The sequence below is a fragment of the Pantherophis guttatus genome, chromosome 1, assembly GCF_059756535.1.
Source record: "Pantherophis guttatus breed Tessera chromosome 1, ASM5975653v1, whole genome shotgun sequence".
Lineage (NCBI taxonomy): Eukaryota > Metazoa > Chordata > Lepidosauria > Squamata > Colubridae > Pantherophis > Pantherophis guttatus.
In genome coordinates this window covers 93,994,723-94,008,042 of record NC_142063.1, presented here as the reverse complement: position 1 = coordinate 94,008,042, position 13,320 = coordinate 93,994,723, and the positions used below count along the sequence as shown (strand labels likewise).

The following is a 13,320-nucleotide window of genomic DNA, read 5'->3' as shown; positions in this document are numbered from 1 at the left end:
CACCTAATTTGTAAATATTGGGCAATTGATAATTGTAGAGGCATTCTTGCATAGTTAATTGCTAAAAAACCTGGACTTTTAAAATTTAGTGTTTCTTTGTTTTTCAAAAAGTTTATTTCATCAGGATTTGTACCCAGAAGGGTTATTAGACACAATCTGATTTGAAGAGAATGTAGACAAAGGCTGATGAATTGCATAGCAGACATGTGTATAACAGAGCACTAAAAAAATGAACTGGGAAGACTGAGTTAAATCTCCCCTCATAGTGCAGCGAGTCCTCACTTGCTGACTGACCAATTCAGTGGCTGAAGTTACATCAGCACTGAAAAAGTAGGTGTCAGAAATCCTGGAATTTCCCAGTCCCCCTATGTTCATGTGATCATGATTTGGGTGCCTGGCAACCAGTGCATATTTACAACACTTGCAGCATGCTGTGGTCAATGTGAGTGCCATTTGCAGCCTTCCCAGCCAGTTTAACAATGACACTTTTACAAATTTATATATAATAGTAATAGTAGTAGTGATGATGATGATGATGTTTGATCCTATGTACCCTGCTGTTGTCAACAATTGTAAATTGAGTTTTAAATTCTTCTGTTAAGATTTGGATTGTTTCAGTGTGATACAGTATCTTTAATTGTAATGAATATGTAATTAAAAGTTAAGTTTATATAGCTTCTTTTCAGCCTTAAGCCCCTTTTGGTCAGCTTTTATGTAGGAAATGCAGCCATTAGTATTTTGTTCTGTCCATGTGGAATAGATAGGGATTTTCAAAGAATAAAAGTTATTTTCTTATAATTTCTTTTAATACTTTTTTAAAAGGGTATGGGATAAAGAGATTTTAGATTGAAATGATAGAAAAGGTGATAAATTACTGAAACTGTTTCTACTTGTTTTGAATTAAGGGGGAAATCGTTGCCTTGTATTTTTTCCTTTTTTTCTTTTACAGATTTTTTCTTCCCTTTTTTTCTTAGTTTGATTCAGTATTTTAACCTTATTTTTTAAACTTAAAAATTTGCCTTTTTAAAAAATCAGACAAATATTTACATGTTTTCATCTTTGCTTTTAAACTCTGTTTTAAATAGAGGATAATAATACAAGAGTCCTGTTTGAACGTGTGTTGACCTCAGGGAGCCTTCCACCAGAGAAATCTGGGTAAGCCTTACCAAAACTTCTTCTTTCAAGTGATCTCTTTTGTTTTACTTGTAAATAAGGAGACAGCTATTAAGAGAAACAAAGAATGTAGCACATTCTGTTGGCATTCATTTTATGGATGCCCCCAAATGCTTTGATGGTGTTCTGATCTGACCTGGCATGCTTTGGCACTTTGACCCGCATGCATCAGAAATGAGTTTACTGTAATCCACTCAGAGTCACTTACAGTGTGATCAGCAGCATATAAATCTAATTAATACATATATACATGAATGAATAGTTCCACCTTCCTGCCTGCTTTGTACCTACATGCTTTCCCATCTCATCTATGTTTATGCTTTGAAAACTATAGTAATGAGTTTAGTGTGAAAGTCACTTGTACAGTGACATGGGTGGTGTATAAATTTGATTAATACAAACATACATAAATGAATGATCATACCTCCTTCCTGGCTTTCACCGTACATTCTTCCTCAACTCATCTGTGTTTACTCACTGAAAACTATTCCATTTAACAAATGATTTCCACTTGGACCCTATTTTTTGGAACAAAAGTGCTGGGGAGTTATGTACATTTATGGATTACGTTTGTCTAAATTTAATAAATAACTATTTTGTCTGCCATTTTGCTCCTAAATGTAGTGAATTGACAATCTATGCATGCAGCTCATTTTGTTTCCATTTTATTTGTAAGAGCTCTTCCACCATGGCTCCCTTTTTATACATAAACTGACTGGTTGCCATTCGCCAGAATCAATATTAAGTATAGAATCATTTCTTTTGACTGTCCCTCCTTACTAGGGCAGCTTATAGAATAGACTCAGTTGTCAGTTTTTCTGGATCTAAAATAAACATTTTCTAGAAAAAGGAGGCAGCTAAAATTAACCTATGGGCAATTGCTGTGCCTTTTGGTTATAAGAAAAAAAATGACTGGTATTTGTTTACAATAAATTTAACATTAGACTAGAATAGTTTCTCATGCAAAGACAGAGCTGATTAGTAGCAAGCCACCAACACATAAAATATTTTTTAGTAAACATGTAGCAGTGAGTCTTGCAATAAATTGGATTTGAAACCTGCTGAACAGTTGAACAGTTGCAAAAGACATTGGTACTATTTTAGACAATGTAGTTAGAATATGCTTAAATAAGCATGCTTTCTATATTTTGATTTTTCTGTCTCTTGTTGAGCATATGAATTAATTGTTATTGGGTTATTTGTTTTCTTCGGTATTTTCTTATACAGAGAAATATGGGCTCGATTTTTAGCTTTTGAAAGCAATATTGGTGACTTGGCTAGCATATTAAAAGTTGAGAAACGAAGGTTTACAGCTTTCAAGGAAGAATATGAGGGCAAAGAAACAGCTTTGCTGGTAGACAGGTATAAATTCATGGATCTGTACCCTTGTTCTGCCAGTGAACTCAAAGCTCTTGGTTATAAGGTAAGTTAACAGAGAATCTTACATTATGTCCATTGCACACTTTCATCATTTAAAGATTTTTTAATTAAGTCACATGGATTCATTAACACTTTTCTTTTAATACAATTTCCAGGATGTCTCTCGTGCAAAGCTATCAACCATAATTCCAGATCCTGTAGTGGCACCTTCAATAGTGCCTGTGCTAAAAGATGAAGCAGACAGAAAGCCAGAATATCCAAAACCAGATACCCAGCAAATGATTCCATTTCAACCAAGACATTTAGCACGTAAGATGATTACTAAATTTTATCAAGATAAAAAGGGAAATTCTCTGCTACATTGTGACTGAAACTTTTATTTTTAAAATACTTTTCTAATTCACCCATACGCATGTATTCTGTAGTGCATGAAGTTTGAGTTAAGTCATTTGATCTCAGATTTTTATTCATTGCATATGACGCCTTGTAAGATTCATCTCCAAAATAAACAAAACTCCAATCAAGCCTTTTTACTTTTGCTATAAAACCATTAAGAGTTATTTTTGTTTATTTATTATTGTTGTTATTCCAGCTCCAGGTTTACATCCAGTTCCTGGTGGTGTCTTTCCTGTTCCACCTGCTGCTGTAGTTCTAATGAAACTTCTCCCACCTCCTGTATGTTTTCAGGTTAGTTGTAATATAATGAAATCTTCTGAAGACTTTGGTAGTTTACTGCCTCATTTCATTAATATTACATTTATTGAACTATAATGCTTTTATGTCAGTATTTCTATTAAATGGCTAATCTTTTTGTGTGTGTATGCAGGGTCCATTTGTGCAAGTGGATGAACTCATGGAGATTGTCAGAAGATGCAAACTTCCAGACAGTAAGTTGTTTTTCCTCTGGCCCCCATTTTGGAAGTGCCTGGCGGTAGTACATGATCACCTGTGTTGTTCCTGTTCCAATCAGATTATTTGTTCCCCACTCAGATCCCAGATAACTACTTTCCTAGCCAATGGGTTCAGGCCTGGTGATATAATGGAACTTTGCTAGATTGACCTGGACCGTTCTTAGAGAAACTGGATAGATCTGTGTTTGGATAGATCTATAGAGTTGGTTATGGTGTTTGGATAGATCTATAGAGTTGGTTATGGTGATCCCCAGTAAGGTCATTTCACTGGGTCAGAGGCTGACTGGATTAAAGGTGTTATATAAACAGGGTCATCCTTAACTTTAGGGAATGGCCATTTGAGCAAAAATATTAGAGAGTATTCTATCCCTTTCTCGTAATTACTGATGTATTTTATATCTCTAAATATAAATCATGTGTATGTTCACAACTATTGAGCAAACCTTTTTTCACAAAATGAACTCTTTTCTTCCCTCTTCTGAAGCTGTGGATGAAGCTGTACGGATTATTACGGGAGGCTTGCCTGACCTTACAATGGAAGGGAATGGACCTTTGGAAAATAATGCCCTTCTCAATAAATCTGTCAAAAGACCAAACGAAGATTCAGATGATGACGAGGAAAAAGGATCAGTGGTTCCTCCAATTCATGACATTTACAGAGCACGACAACAGAAACGAATCCGATGAGGCATGTCGCAAATTCAGTCGTGAAAATCTAAAGGACTTGTAATATGCTGTCTTTCAACAAATCAAATGTTTAAAAAGAATTGAAAGTTTCTAACATGCATCTTGCAACTGAAGTTGTTTTGTTACTGTGGTGCCTCTTTTTTACCAGCTGTTTTTTCATCAGAAAAGGAAAAGGGCAGATGAACGAGCAAATCTGAGTTCTGGCAGCAACTACACATTGGGACACAGACCATGCAAAATGTGTTTGCCATGTGTTTCATTGGTCTTCAGATGTATCCTCACACACCACTTGAATTCTTGTGGGGATTTTGACAGTTTTATTTTTAAAAACTGGAAAGCTTATAAATGGGGAAATATTTTAAATTCACATTTTTGAAAAACAAACCGTTCTCACTTTGCTCATGTAGTGTCTGTCCTGCCTTATTCTTCATTTTAATTTATGGCAGAATGAATGGAAGCTGTTTTGTAGTTTAAAATAGAAAAACAAATGTTCCTTTCAAATAAAGGATCTCCATAAAATTACGCCTCATGATTTTTTTTCTAGCTGACACAAAAATTGTCAGTATCTCAAAACCACTAATCTTAAATACTGAAATGAAATTTGGTTCCGCTGGTGTTTACTTTTCCTTGGATAAGTGTATATTTAAGTTTGTCTTTAGCATTATTTTCCTTAGACTTGATGTGTGACAAAGTGATATGAAATAAGCTTTGAAGACAAATGAAATTTGTAATTCAAAGATGCAATTAATAATTGTATCACAGTATTAAAAAAATAGATAATTTTCCAGGGCATGAAAATTAATTCACAAAAGTATCTAGAAGGGGTCTGCTCATAATTCAAATAATATAATTTATAGAAATAAAATTATTTCATAGAAATATAGAAATAGAAAATGGTTTGAGATCCTTTTGAACTGAAGAGTTCCCATTTTCATTGACACTTAAATCAATGCTAGTCAGAAAATTCTCCAGGCATACAATAGTAGTCATTGATAATTTAGGGAAGATACAACTTTTCTATCAGTCAAAAGTTTAACATTATAACAAAAACAGTTTTGTTTTTGTTATATAAATAATAACTGGATGCAGAAAATATTTCTGGCATTTATCAAATTACAAAATAAAATGCTAAGTACTGTGATAGTTACCTTTTTTCCAGCACAGAGCTAGCTTGAAGATAAGGGACAAGATTTTAGTTTGCCACTTGTCTATTACCTTTAATTGTATGGAAGGTATAAAATCACTTAGTGTTTCTATAGTCAAAACAACTAATTATAGAATTTATCGCTCTGACCTACTATTTTGCCCTTTCTCAGTACTTTTAAATCACTCCAGAGAAAGTTTACATTTCAAGTTGAAGTCTGCAAAATGCAAATCTGATTACAAATTTCATATAAAAAGTGCCTCTCTCTTTATTCTGTGTACTATGATAATTTTAATATAGAGGTAGTACTGTGGTCCTTGAAAATAGTTAACATTCTCTAACCCATGCATTGTTGGGATTTTGACAGGAATAAGACTTTGTAACTTAGCATCAGATTCTACTTCATCTGCTCCATACAAGAAACACAAACTTTGGTGTCTCTGGAGAGATGCTGAAAGAATCTGAGCTTTGGGCTTTCCTATATTATTTGCATCAACAAAATCAGAAGGAACTGGTTTAGATGGTCTGAGAGAGCATACGTAGAAGTATTTATTAAGTCTATTAAGTAATAGACTTCAGGCTTCCAGGAATCTTAGAGTTATTGCACCAAAGATCCATTCAAGCACCAGGCACAAAGTTCACCCTTACAAATGAATGGATTTGCCAAACCTGAATTGAATTTCAGTTCTTCAGGACTCTTGGTCATTCCTCTTCCTCTTTGTCACTTCTTTACAATGTGGGAGTCGTTTTAGAAAACCTTGCGTTTCCTAAATAGTTGCCTACTTTAATGCAGCATTTCTCTTTTAGAGCTTAGTGCGGGGATAAAAGTTCCAAAGGAAACAATGAAGCAAAACCCAAACCTAAAGCAAGCATTTGTGAAATAAACAAATGTTTGACAATGGTGAAAATAGAACAGCAAAAATGAGATAAATTATTGGAAACTACATACAAGCATCAAAATTATTAATTTATTACAGACAATTACCATCTCATTAAAGATGCACATACAGCGTAGATGACAGCAACACTGAGGAAAAACATCAAGCTTGGAATATTAATAATTCAAAAATACCCATAAACACATACATAGACAATTCTGATAAAATACTAAATTTCCATCAATAAGGGTTTTTTTCAATTGCTTTCTGTCTTAAAGCAATAAAATTGTGGATAGGTAAATTTAAATATCAGATAATAGTTAAAAATCTGAAGACTAACTGATTTTAATGAAAAAGTTTAAAGTAAGGGCTAATTTTCCAGAATTGGTGAGACTGAACGATTAAATTTGGCTTTACCATTTCTGGCCATTCTTTTAATGTTAGAAATACTAGTTTTAGACTGCTTGTTTACATAAAACAAAAACATTTGGACTCCTATTTTTGCTTATTAAAATTCTAAATTTCAAAAAGAAAGCATTTATGGGAGCATTCTTTAAATAAAAAGCAAATCCTTCATAAAGTGTTCAATGATATACTGAAATTGTTGTTGGATTGAAGTAATAATAATAAATAAAAATGCCAAATCCATTCTAAAACATCTGGCTAATTGTGCAACCAGACATAATAATAATAAAATTTTTATGCCACCCAACTCCCAGCATCTCTGTGCAACTCACAACAATCAACAAAGAAATTACCAAAAAAAATCAATAAAACAATCTAATAAAAAACAATTGGTTTGATTAAACTGCATCAGACCAATTATTGTTTCATTTAGAATATGATCAAATATTTTGTTTTTAAGTAATTCTAATCACTAAAAGGATTATTTAAGTGAAAAAACAGATCTTTTGCTCTTTGGCAACAAAGCTGAGTCATATTTAACAGACGGCCACTAAACATTTGGACTCCATATTGCATCCATCTTTCCAACTAAAGCTGCTCTGCTTTATTCTGTTTTTGAATATAACTTTCCTTCTAACACATAACACTTTTTAGTTCAGCTACCTTAATTAATATAATAAATAAATAGAATGTATTTTATTAAACTTCAACACTGGAAAGCAATCCACCAGTAATTCTGCTTCAGAAACCCAGTTATTTTGTCAAAACCCCAGATTGTTTCATGTTTATGAATTCTTGAAATTAGTTTTTAAGGCAGCCAAGCAAATTTAAATAATTGTATAAGAGATGAACTATTTTAACAATCTGTAACATATGAATCATATAAACATAAACCTTTATGTTTATGTAACATATAAATCAATAAATGTTTTGCATCCAACTGAGCAAGAGATATGCATACATAGAAGCATCTTTTTCCCCCTCTGGATTGAGCAGTGTCAGACCTGAGCATGTGAAATTCTGTGCTGCAGGCCTAACAGGAAAGGTGAGACAGAATTCATTTCTGCCAGCTACCATCTAGATCCGTGATGGCGAACCTATGGTACGGGTGCCACAGATGGCACGCGGAGCCATATTGGTGGGCACGCGAGTGTTGCCCTAGCTCAGCTCCAGCGCGCATGCGCGCACTGGCCAACTGATTTTCAAGCCTTCCGGTCCCACCAGAAGTCGGGAAACTGGCTGTTTCCGGCCTCCGCAAGGCCTCCGGGGGGATGAGGAAGGCTGTTTTTCCCCTCCCCAGGCTCCTAGAAAGCCTCTGGAGCCTGAGGAGGGGGAAAAACGGGCCTACCAGGCCCACCGTGCAATTGCGTGCCAAAAGCAGGGTGAAGTGGGGGGGGTCACATGCGCATGCATGGGAGGGAGGGTGCATTGAATTATGGATGTGGGCACACACACTCGTGACCCCCCACGCTCCCCCCCCCGCTTTTGGCATGTGATGGCAAAAAGGTTAGCCATCACTGATCTAGATAGATGAGCACACTAATGCCAATATTTGCAACTAAAATAGCAATTGAATTGGAAGTTTCATATTTTCACTAGTAAGGAGGATACAAGCTAGGACTTTAATCTGTCTTTTCTTCTAATCCCAAACTTTTATGTAAATGATATTCATTAACATTCAGTGGATTTATTTTACTCAACTGCTTCAGCTTATAAAAGTTTGCTTGTCTTTAGTAGCATTTTATACTTCATTAATAGAAAACTAAGAAACTAGGAAATTATTTCATTGTTCTCTAATATTATCATTTTTATTTCCTTCTTAATGTTTAAAACCTCATCCCATTTTCTCGTTATATCTAGTGAAAAATTCTTATTCAAGGTCTCGTTTGTATTTGCTGCAAAGAAAATCTACATTAATAGAAAACTAAGAAACCGCTCTTTTCAAAAGAGTTCTCACAGGTCAAAAGAAAAACACTTCCTTGAGTCTACAGAACAGCATTCTTATGAATAGGGAAATAAAGAACTGGAAAGTACTCTACAAAAATATATGATTTTGACCGAGTATCTGCAGGTACAGAAACAAATGCTATAGAAAACCATGGCTCGCAGAAACACAAAAGAGCCTTGGCTTGCAGAATACATCTAAAGTGCTTTAACTACCAATATTCAAACTCTGAATATGTGGGAATTTAAGTTGTAGATTTTAGAACAGGCTTGAAGAATTATATATATATAACCTGTTAGCATGTACTTTGCATTATGCGAACAGGATGGTTTTCATAATTACCCTTATATGTTGCCAATGGCCATCATAGCTAATAAAGTTATATACCAAGCCAAAATATTTTATGTATATTATACATAACGATATTTGATCACTGCTATTGAATTATTTGGAAACGTGTTTGGAAAGCTGTTTCTTTAAATGTTTTGATGTTTTTTCAATAGGTGAAAGGTAACCACAATAAGCCAGCAATAATATCCAAGCATAGATTCACAATTTTTTTCCATGTATGATTCTGCTTTGACAGAATACAGCAAATCACTTGATTCCTAAATTTATCTGTATCTCTAAGCTACTATCCGAAAGGAACAAGTGGAATGCGGTGATGCAAGCCAACCATGCTGGGGACTTCTGTAAAAAGTCCAATTGAAGTATGATCAGCACAATTCTTGAGATACTGCATTTTACCCTAAATGCATGAAAGTATCTGCCCCAGGTAATGTTTTAAAGAGGTCTCTGAATAGCAGTGGGCTGAGTAGGGGGAGGTGACCCAGAAGGGTACAGAACATGGCAGGACTGATTGTAGGGATCCTAAATGAACAACTGGTATCTAAAGGAAGCTTTCGTTTTCCAGCCCTATAATTTTGACAAAAAAGAGTAAAAGCAGACTAAAACAGCCTTCTGGCCCCCGACTGAATCCCTATTGTTGAGGGACTGCATACAAATGGACTTGGCATTTTTCAGTTTTCTTCACAGCTAAGGAAACTCTTTATTCAATATTTTGCTGAGAATTGAATCATAATAAGGACTGAAAACTAGCTTGTTGTAGTCAACAAGGCGAATATACTTGATAGCAATCTCCTTCAGCTCTCTCTGAATAGGGGCCAATCCACCAGGCACAGGAGGAAGTGATTTCTGATGACCACAAGCAAGGTAATTCTCTAAAAACAACTGGATCCTTGAATCTTGAGAAAAGAAGAGAGTTAATAACACAACTTAAGAGGTCTTAATTTATCTTGTTAATTTATCAAGAACCAAATTAAATTTACCATATTTTTCGGACTATAAGATGCACTTGACTATAAGATGAACCTAAATTTAAAAGAAGAAATCAACAAAAAAAAGTTTTTGGCCTCCGTGTGCCCCATTTTCGGGCCTTTTTTCGGGCCTTTTCCAGCCTTTTTTTTGGCCCATTTTCAAGGCTCTTTTCTGCCCATCTTCAAGGCTTTTTTTGGCCTGTTTTTGAGGCTTTTTTTGGCCATTTTTAAGCTTTTTTGGCCCGTTTTTGAGGCTGTTTTCAGGCTGTTTTTTTCCCAAAAAATTGGCCAAAAAAGGCCTCAAAACAGGTCAAAAAAAGCCTTGAAGACAGGCCAAAAAAAGCCTTGAAAACGGGCTGAAAAAAGCCTCAAAAACTGGCCAAAAGAAGCCTCAAAAATCGGCCAAAAAAAGCCTTGAAAACGGGCCGAAAAAAGCCTCAAAAACAGGCTGAAAAAAGCCCCCAAAATTTGCATGCGGAGGCAAAAAACCGGCTGGCGGGTGGGCAGGGTTTGGCAATATTCAGTCTATAAGATGCGCAGACATTTTCACCCCCTTTTGGGAGTCAAAAAAATGTGTCTTATAGTCCGAAAAATACATTATGTCAAATAAATTAAAGGATTCTGCTGCTTTCTGATTCAAGAAACCTATCCCAATAATGAATACTAAAAGTTCCTTCAGCATAATTGTCTTTTTAGTCCAAATATCCCAATGCATCTTTGTATTTTAGTCGCATCCAAATATATAAAATATAAGGATTCATATCCTGTTTTTTATCTATCTGCAATTATCCCAGGATAAAATCGTTAATCTTTTAATATCATTTAGTTTGTTCACTTAGCTAAAAGAAATTGTTTATGTATATAAAAGATATGGTCTATCACAAAGGTTATCCCAAATAATTTCCACTTTTTTATAACATTAACATATGGCATGTTCTCAAATATGAATATGAACTTGCGGACAATTATAAACTTTGAACAAAACTCATTTTATCCATAATGCATACCTATCAGTTTGCATACAGCATTATCAGGATTGGCAAGAGCCTGGATTTGTCCTTTAAGCACAATCACTTTTTCAGATGTAAATGGTGTGAAGCCATGCTGGGAAAGGCAACTGTTAACTTCAGCACAAATCTTTTCACTTACAACAGCCAAAGTTTCATCCAAGTTGAAGGAACTAGAGACAAAGGTTAGAAGAATTAAAGAATGATAAAAGCTTCCATATATTAGAATAGCTCACATGAAACTTTAAAACTGATTTATCTGACAGCAAAATCATAAGCCTTGCCCAAAAATAAAAACCAATAAGAAGTCCTGAAGAAGAAAAGTGGCATTAGTGGAAACTATGTCATCATTTTTGTGCCTTGTAAATATACAGGTAGCCCTCGATTTACAACAGTTCAAAATTACAACACAACTGAAAAATGTGTCCATTTTTCACACAACCTTTGCAGCATCCATATGATTATGTGATCAAAATTCAGATGCTTGGCAACTGGTTCATATTTATGACCATTGCTGTGTCCTAAGTCACTTGATCACTTTTTGCGACCTTCTGATAAGCAAAGTCAATGGGAAAGCCATATTCACTTAACAACCGATTTATTAACTTACCAACTGCAGTGATTCACTTAACAATTGTGGCAAGAAAGGTCGCAAAATGGGGTAAAACTCATTTAACAAATGTATCGCTTAACAACAGAAATTTTAGACTCAATTGTAGTCGTAAGTGGAGGACTACCTGGAATAGGAAATTAAATTCATAAAGAAATGACAATGACAAAGTAGCATTTCCTATTCACACTAGGAGTTAATTATGATTTGGGGGGGCAGAATTCAAACCTGCATTTTTTAGAATGCACATGTGAGTTCATTGGTAGCTTTAGGTTAGCTGGCTGGCTGGGAGCACAGAATCTGTAGGCTGAATAGACCAACTTGGGTAACGTTGAGGTCAGCTGATTTTAAGCAGATTCATTATTCCAAGTTCAGAAAAATCTACCAAGCAAATAACATTCCCAATAATTTTAAGGCTTTTTACTATCAAACAGAAGCTGAAGAAAATACCTGAATCCTTTCAAATAAGTAGGCCTAAGCTCAAAGTTTCATGTCAATAACATTCAGCATAAGAGACCAAAATAACATTTTACCATAAGGACCAAAATCTGCAAGGTACTCACGGAAGGTGTAGCCCTGTCAGCAATACTTGGATAGCCATTTTGAGTTCGTTGGTAAAAACTGGCAAATCAGAAAGAGCTGTGCCTGATGCATTGAATGTGACCAGAAGAATAGCACCAATTAGAATAAGCTGGTCCAATTCCAGCTGCATTTCTTGGAAACGGCTTTGGTCCATTAAGACAGTCTGCAAAAACATTTTCAGCATAGAAAATGGATCTAAGTTTAGACTATAAAGAATGACAAGGTGTGATAAGAAAGAAATCTCACAGCCTAACATAAGTGGGCTTATTCAAAGTTCTTAATATAGTTAACTTCCAAACTATTCTAGGTGCCAGCCTCTCAATCTTTTTGATCTTAAGCCACAATATACATGTATGGATTCTTTTCCAAAAACCTCAATCAACTTATAACTGGCTGAAATTAAACCTAAACCTTTAGTAAATACAAAGCTTTCAGAGAAGTAAAAAAGTAAAAAGTAAGAAGAAAAGCTAATGTAAAATTACACAATGGATCAAATGTTGTATAATTCCTTCTGATCAATTCCTATTGTATCTCAATTCAAGATACACTTTTCTATAACGTCCCACTGAGTTTCTTCAATTAAAAATTATGAGAAAGTTGAACCCTGCCCGGTTCATAATACTATAAAAGGTATTGGATTCCACCACCTATCTCGATGTTGTAAATCTGCTGTAGTTAAATCATTCTGTGCAAAGTTCATACCAATGAATAGAATGTTCCAGTTTTTAATTAGCTGGTTTTTAAACTACAGTATGGGAAGGAAACCAATATAGATAGAAATTTCTCATAAATCAAGACATGCCATGTGTATCCAAATATATCAATCAGAACTGGTGGGTCACTCAAACATAATTTATTTACAGCAGTTTCTGTGACTGATACAACTCATAAATTATGGGTTTAACTTTAAAATCCTAGGTAGCTTGGGACCACAACCTTTGTCTTATATAATCTAAACCATATTCTAAGAACTGATTCATGCAGTAAGCATTGTATTTGGTTACATGCATAAGCCTAAAACAAAGTGTCATTTTGGTGATAGCTCAAAACTGAGCTGAACTGAAAAAGCTTCCTGGATGACAAGCGAAATGTCTTCAAGGAAAAACGAAGTCCAGTTGCCTCTTAAAAAAGTACCTTTGGGACAACTCAAAACTGAATTCTCTTCTCATTTGTTCCAATGTTGAGGTCCTTGTCAGTGCTGCTTTGAACTGCTCAGGTATTACACAACAGCTTCTCAAATAGTCAGTAAGCTTCCTGATTCCGTGTTTCCCCAAAAATACGA

General features: G+C 34.9%; 2 protein-coding genes across 3 annotated transcripts in view; one reads left to right on the top strand and one right to left on the bottom strand.

Annotated features, from left to right (window-relative positions):
• Nucleotides 1-4,670, top strand: part of CSTF3 (cleavage stimulation factor subunit 3) — a 72,784-nt gene extending 68,114 nt beyond the window's left edge. Inside the window, exons 16-21 of the mRNA XM_034417153.2 lie at nt 1,086-1,155; nt 2,401-2,596; nt 2,709-2,862; nt 3,146-3,240; nt 3,380-3,440; nt 3,949-4,670. Coding sequence (XP_034273044.1) covers nt 1,086-1,155; nt 2,401-2,596; nt 2,709-2,862; nt 3,146-3,240; nt 3,380-3,440; nt 3,949-4,151 — 779 coding nt within the window. The 3' untranslated portion in view covers nt 4,152-4,670. The remainder of the gene's footprint in view (nt 1-1,085; nt 1,156-2,400; nt 2,597-2,708; nt 2,863-3,145; nt 3,241-3,379; nt 3,441-3,948) is intronic.
• A 1,579-nt stretch (nt 4,671-6,249) lies between these two features.
• The window catches only part of TCP11L1 (t-complex 11 like 1), a 25,508-nt gene continuing 18,437 nt past the window's right edge, over nt 6,250-13,320 (bottom strand). For both annotated transcript variants that reach the window (XM_034417155.3, XM_060687659.2), the window contains 3 exons: nt 12,020-12,201; nt 10,847-11,019; nt 6,250-9,767 (listed from right to left, as the gene is read on the bottom strand). In XM_034417155.3, the coding sequence (XP_034273046.1) occupies nt 9,559-9,767; nt 10,847-11,019; nt 12,020-12,201 (564 nt within the window). In that variant the 3' untranslated portion in view covers nt 6,250-9,558. The remainder of the gene's footprint in view (nt 9,768-10,846; nt 11,020-12,019; nt 12,202-13,320) is intronic.